The sequence below is a fragment of the Xyrauchen texanus genome, chromosome 10 (genome assembly GCF_025860055.1).
Source record: "Xyrauchen texanus isolate HMW12.3.18 chromosome 10, RBS_HiC_50CHRs, whole genome shotgun sequence".
Taxonomy (NCBI): domain Eukaryota; kingdom Metazoa; phylum Chordata; class Actinopteri; order Cypriniformes; family Catostomidae; genus Xyrauchen; species Xyrauchen texanus.
The window spans coordinates 33,559,607-33,566,124 of record NC_068285.1 but is presented as its reverse complement, the minus strand read 5'-3'; the positions used below and the strand labels follow the sequence as shown (position 1 = coordinate 33,566,124).

At 39.7% G+C, this 6,518-nt stretch overlaps 1 protein-coding gene across 1 annotated transcript; it reads right to left on the bottom strand.

The window, feature by feature from the left end:
- Positions 1 to 1,624: 1,624 nt before the first annotated feature.
- On the bottom strand, positions 1,625 to 5,047 carry LOC127650778 (hairy/enhancer-of-split related with YRPW motif protein 1). Its single transcript, XM_052136413.1, has 5 exons — positions 4,860 to 5,047; positions 4,514 to 4,589; positions 4,325 to 4,408; positions 4,131 to 4,212; positions 1,625 to 3,328 (listed from the first exon to the last, which is right to left on the bottom strand). The coding sequence occupies exons 1-5, from the start codon at positions 4,943 to 4,945 to the stop codon at positions 2,685 to 2,687; spliced, it is 972 nt and encodes a 323-aa protein (XP_051992373.1). The 5' UTR covers positions 4,946 to 5,047; the 3' UTR covers positions 1,625 to 2,684.
- Between the last annotated feature and the right edge of the window lie 1,471 nt (positions 5,048 to 6,518).

The following is a 6,518-nucleotide window of genomic DNA, read 5'->3' as shown; positions in this document are numbered from 1 at the left end:
GTAACGTTGTTATGGACCCTGCGTGACATGGACGGGTTAAGCCGTTGCGTACCCCCTCCTGGACGTGAGCGGGGTCCGAGTTGGTGTGGCAAAGCTCATTTTTAGGATGGCAGCTGCCACACAATGCCACCCGCCTGACCTCGCCCCTGTTCGATGGGAGTATGGCATATGGATGAATTTATATAGCCTACTTTTTTACTAGATAATATGCCAAACACAGTACTAATCACCTTTGCTGCTATCTACTTAAAATTCTAGTTAATGAAATGCAACTTGCAATCAACTCCTCTAAAACGAGGGGACAAAGGTGATAAGAAACTTCTAAAAAAGTTTAAATGATGCTAAATAAATGAATCTGTTTACAGCTTCGGCTGGCAGTTTTAGTACCCCTGGTGGTAGCGTGGGAGTTCATCACCCCAGGAGCTCAGTGAACACCTGTGATTGCTCTGGGTCAAAGCTGCACAGTACAGCTTACTCCTCCCAATTTACCGCTCTCTTTCCTCCCTGTGCAGTCCAGGCCAGCCAGGTTGCCATTGTCCAGGATATCTCTTGGCTGTTAATGACTTCCTATATCCACCTTTTTCCTACATCCCGTGATGCTTAGCGTGAAATGTGGGCGTTACTTCCGCTGCCAAGTAATCACAGTAGTTGTTGCGGTGTTCGTCCATTTATTCTTTCATTGTGGTGTTGGGATTTCGACAAGAGGGTGTCTGATTTCATGAGGACATACATCAATCTCTATATCAGTGTTACTGAATGATAATAAACTTCACAAAAAGTAATAATGACAAAGCGTGAACAAAACCAGCATGCTGTTTCTCCCAGATGCAGTTGAGATTTAATCTAAGCACAAACACAACATTTCGAGCAACATTGACTGGTAAGAGGTGGTACTTCGCTGCCGTCCAGGACGCATCAAATTGGTCCACATCAAATGCGATATGGTTTTTGACTGTGTGTGTTTTTGTTATTCAATCACAAAACACTTGTACCCCGTTTACAACTATATTTAGCGCTGACCATTTGCGATCGGATCATCCGAAATGTGTCTTATTACCAGCTGTAAACAGGGTCTAAAATGACTGCAGCCAGTTAGGGAAGCTATCGAATTGCTTTTGGTGGAAGTCCCACCCACAACAGTTTCCCCAGTAAGACCCCCCCATGAAAAAGGTGTATACTTTACATAGAGAGGGCCCCTGGGCTGTGTTTGATATGGGTTCAAGCATGTAGAAATCTCTATGGCATGAAAAGAACTATTCATCATCAATGTATTAAAGCATGTGTAATGCGTGAAAGACATATTTATGTATCAGTTATGCACTTGTGAGAAAGGGCTGTCTGGAAAATTTCAAACACACCAACAATTCCAGACGATCAAAATGTATGAATACTGACTAATGGATTTCAGATTTTAAACTTACCCTTAAAAAATCTTGCTGAATTAGCTGACAGTGAATGAAGTCAGCAAAATCAAGTGTTGATTTTAATTCACAACCAAAATGTTTTTTTTTTTTTAAAAACTAGTCTATGTGATTGTTTATGTTGCAGTCTCTCTATTTAGTCTTTTTTGAAAATGCTACAAACGGAAATGCAAAAAGAGTACACAAATACAAAGATATCAGCTACACATATCATTTTATTACTGGGAAGTCACACAGGTTAGTGAGGGACAGGCACAGTACCACACCATCTCTTCCTTTACTATCTATTCCCCTAGTCTTACTGGAGATATCTGATTTGCCAGTGCAAATTTCCCTATTACAATACAAAACTGATATGGTTTTCCAAAACACTCATCAAGTACAGTTCACATAGGAAGAGAGAAATGATTTGGGGCAAGGATGAATGAACGTGTGCGTGAATGCACAAATCTGTTATTCACTGACCTAGTGGCTTTCATTATAGTTAAATTAGTGCAGTTCTGAGAGATTGTCACGTGTGGAAAAATCAGATGGAGGTAAGACAGTAGTCCATCCAGGCCAACAGCAAATTCATTACATTTCAAACAAATAAACATGGCACAAACATTGCAGGTCACTGACCAAAATTACTTAAATTCTTTATAAAAAATAAAGTACTTTTTTGTTCATCAAGTTCAGCTGAGACAGGTTCTGTTGCATAGGATTCATATATAAGCAGTGGGAAAGTTGCAAAATATCAGTGTCACAAAACTTGATTTCATAGTTGCTCAATATCATGTGGATCTTGAAAAAATATATTTTTGCAAATAATTATCAATAGAAATAATCATTCTCTGTCTGAAGGTATTTTACAATATCTTGCCATAAACAAAATTATTTACTATCTTCTAGAAAACATTTAAGATGCATATTGATATTTTATGTGATCAAAGAGATTTCAAACCCTCTGATTATATTTAAAATAATTAAATGAACATATTCTCTCTCTGTTTTGCTCTCTTTCTCTCTCTTTACTACAATAGCAAGGTAAGGCAGGTACCTGCCTCATACCTTGCACCTCTCAGGGACAAAAGAACTAGCTGCAGAACCCGTCTCTGATCAACATGAGACTGTTTTAAAAGACAAGTACATCAGTTCTACGTTAGCCTTTTCCAAAGTCTTGCATCTCCATCTCTTCCAAATAGTCAGATATTACAGAAAATTACAAGTAATTTCTAACTGACTGTGTGTCCAGAGAGTTCAGAATCTAATGTTTTTTAGAGTTCAGAAGGCGCCTATTTCCATGCTCCAAGGCCTGTAGGGCTTCCCCAGGCTGCTGGAGGGAGCTGCAGGGGCCAGTGAACTTGGGGACAGCAGAGGAAATGCGCTCAGTGGAAAGGGAAATGCTGATAGGCTGGAAAGTGACGTCAGGAGGGGAGGAGAAAGCTTGGATGCAGAAGGTGGTGTGAGTCCAGGGGGCAGCGAGTTACTAGGCGGCACCCTGAGTGGCCCGGTCTGCCCTGCCTCGGTGATCACTGTGCCAGTCAGCCTGCTTGGGGCGTGCGCCTCTGTAGAGGATGCAGATGGAGATGAAGAGGACGGGGATGAAGAATTCGAGGATGGAGGGCTGCTGGTGCTGCGTGGGAGTGGCGCCCCCTGCTGGTGCTGCTGCTGTTGTTGCAGGAGAAGGTGGTGAGCCAGATGGCCAGGAGGTGTTCCAAATGCAGATCCCCACGCCAAGTGACCCAGACCAGAGTGAGCTTCTCTCTGGGATGCGTAACTGTTCAGGTGGGATACCAAGCGGATACGGAGGGGGTCAGTGTTATCCAGTCCCTCGATGATAGTAAGATAACGCGCTGTCTCAGCCAGACACTCACGGAAACCCAGCCCACGGTAATCCATGGCCAGCGCATGAGCATCAAAGTAACCTGTAAAAGAGAGGGAGAGTTGTTTAGTGATGTTATCTTATGATGATTACAGCTCATGAGAATACTGCACTATTGTGAAGTCAAGGGATCATGCTGGGAGTGGCTGAGAATAAAACTGTATTGGCACATGGTAAGCAAGGATAGATTAAAAGAAGGTTTAGATGTCTAGTTTGTCCCGTTTCAGTTGTGTTTCGGGATTAATTAATTCCAGTTTGGAAATTCCCTAAACAGATTCCCAAACATGAGATGATATTGTAATGCAAAGTTAAATCCATCCACAAACTTTGCAAGAATTTTTGGTAGAACTTTATAAGAAATTTCATTATTCATTATAGTGTAGACAGGCAGGCAGTCAGACAGACAATCAATATAATATATTGCTATTTGAATTCTCATTAATAAGTTATTATAAAGTGTTACCCAATGTTTTATATTCATAAACATTGGCTAATTGACTCCTTCAGTTTTAAACATTGCCCACCAACATCTACTTAACTTACATAATACAAGACTTGTACATGAAAAATTTATATAAGCATTATATTTTTATGCTATATAGCAAGAGGGGAACTGGCCCCAACAGTGAGTCTGGTTTCACTCAAGGTTATTTTTCTCCATTAACCAACATCTTATGGAGTTTGATCATATGATTTGCATAATTATTTTAAACTGCACAATGAAGACTTTAAGACATCACGGCATAATTTTCTGCTACTGCATAATTTTATGTAAAGCTGTTTTGAAAAGATGTGTGCTGTGAAATGTGCTATACAAATAAAATGGACTTGACTTGACTCCTTACCTTTTCCTCCAGCAGTGTGGAGCATCTTTAAATGGTCCACAGTCATCTGCAAAATCTCAGCTTTTTCTAGTTTGGCAGAGCCCTGAGAACGAGAACATATATATATATATATATCAATACATGGTAAATGGCATATACATGATGCTGATACATGAAGAGTGAGATGTGATTCAGGTGCAGTGATTGAGACTCACCTGTTTCTCAAAGGCGCTGGGCACCAGTCTGCGCAGCTCAGACAGACTGTTATTTATTCTGTCTCTACGGCGTTTCTCAATGATCTGTTGAAAGCGAGAGTGAAATCATCATTAAAAGAACAAGGAGAGTTATTTTGCATTTTAATTCGCTTGTAGTTTCTCGGGTTTTACATACAGAAATGCTCTTACCCCTCTGCGACGTTTCCTCGCTTGCACTTGAGAGGTTGTGGATGGAGACATTGATCCAAGAGGAGAATTCACACCACTAAATGACGAATAAAAAAAGATCACAAATAAGATATGTATTATTTGAAGCAGTGTTTACTCCGAGCGGAAACATGTAGAGTTTTCAGTTGTTTTCAGTGGCATTATTCCACGTAATTTTGTCGACAGAACTCTTATCTGATATTATTCGATATTAACATTGAGCGTAGATCAAATATACTGTCCACATATTACATTGTACATGCCTATTTATCCGTATTCTTGTATTCTTAAATTCCTAAATTAAAAAGACACTATATAAATAACTTACGTGTTTTCATCTGCGCTCTCTTTCTCCACTTCAATATTCTCATCCAGTTCGCTGTCTGAAGAGCTAAAATCGTGAATTCTCTTCATTTTCGCGATAATCTGTAAGCGCGTATCCTCGAGCGTGCGATTTCTCTTCGTTCGTCTGTCAGGCGAGCCAGAAGTTCATTCGTATGAACCGTCAAGCTTTCCCACGGTATAATTTCAACGCCAGAGCTCGCCAAGAGAGGCGGAGCCGGGCACGTAGATAGCCAATTAGCGAACACATCCTAGTTTGAGTGACAGATAAGTTGCCTGCGTCCCATTTTAATCCCGCCCCTCTTCTTAACTACACTAAACAACAGGCCGTGAGTGTGGAGCTCCGCCCCCGGGTTCCGCCTGCGCTTGTGTTATCTCGCGCAGCTGAAAGGAGTGGCTGGCCGGCTGTCAGCACGCGTGAGCCGTGGGAAAGTTTCTTAGCTGAACGCTGATAACCAATCAGGGGCGACGGCTGTCTCCGGAGCTGGAATGAATGGGGCAATTGGTTGGGGCGACGGGCGGTCTGCGAGTGAGCGTGTGAACCTGTAAGCTAATACTATGGAGTTAGGATTGTTTCTAATTCAGTGACAAATTGACAGAGATCCACAAATAGAAAGTTGGTTCACAAATAAATTTAATGAGATCCACAAATAAATGTAAGGAGTTTCACAAAAATGAAATTAATTCACAAATGAAAAGAATGAGATTTACAAATATATGTTGGGAGTTTTACAAACATAAAGTGAGTTCACAAATAAATAAAATGATATTTCCAAATAAAAAAAATATTTACAAATATATTATTTAACTCACAAACACAACTCTGTCCAGCATTCATTTGTGAATTCTGAAACAATTCTTGCATGAGAGCTGTGGGCAATCCACAAATAGGTGGACTCCACCCATTGCCTACTCAGGCCAATCAGATGATGGCCATATTATTTGGACCACTTGTAGCACATTCTATCTTGAACCAATAATGCTTTGTTTTACTATCAGGGCGGGACCAGAGTCACAGCGCTCTCATGAGCATGGAATCAAGCACATACAGATAAGATCCAAGCCCGCAAACTTTTAAAGAAATGAATCAGAGGAATACGGTGACTTAAGGTTCATATAATTTTGTCTAGTGTGTAGTGTGTAGTTTTTAATGTGTGCTGCCATTCACAAATGCATAGCAAGTGATTCACAAATGAATGCTGGACAGAGTTGTGTTTGTGAGGAAAAAATTCTATTTGTAAATACATTTTTTATTTTCAATTCTAATTGTATTTATATGTGAACTCACTTTATGTTTTTGAAACACCCAACATATATTTGTAAATCTCATTCTTTTCATTTGTGATTTCTTTTTATTTTTGTGAAACTCCTTACATTTATTTGTGAATCTCATTCAATTTATTTGTGAACCAACTTTCTATTTGTGAATCTTTTTCCATTTGTCTCTAAATTAGAAACAATTCTAACTCCATATAATACAAAGTACAGTGTACAAGGAAGCTGCTGAGTCTAAATATACCCCGTGAAGATCCGGCATGTACCCTAAAAAACTGGGTATTTCACTCACAAAACAGCTTGTAAAAAAAATAGCATATTATTAGATTATTTAATATAATTATTTATATAAATGTATAATATAATAATA

Bases quoted from the DNA above. Each gene is read 5' to 3' on its own strand.
- LOC127650778 (XM_052136413.1), bottom strand. From the start codon at position 4,945: ATGAAGAGAATTCACGATTTTAGCTCTTCAGACAGCGAACTGGATGAG. The intron at 4,590-4,859 runs GTAAGTTATTTA...TTCGTCATTTAG, and splicing joins GAGAGCGCAGATGAAAACAC to TGGTGTGAATTCTCCTCTTG. The intron at 3,329-4,130 runs GTAAGGAGTCAA...TCTCTTTTACAG, and splicing joins CCACACTGCTGGAGGAAAAG to GTTACTTTGATGCTCATGCG.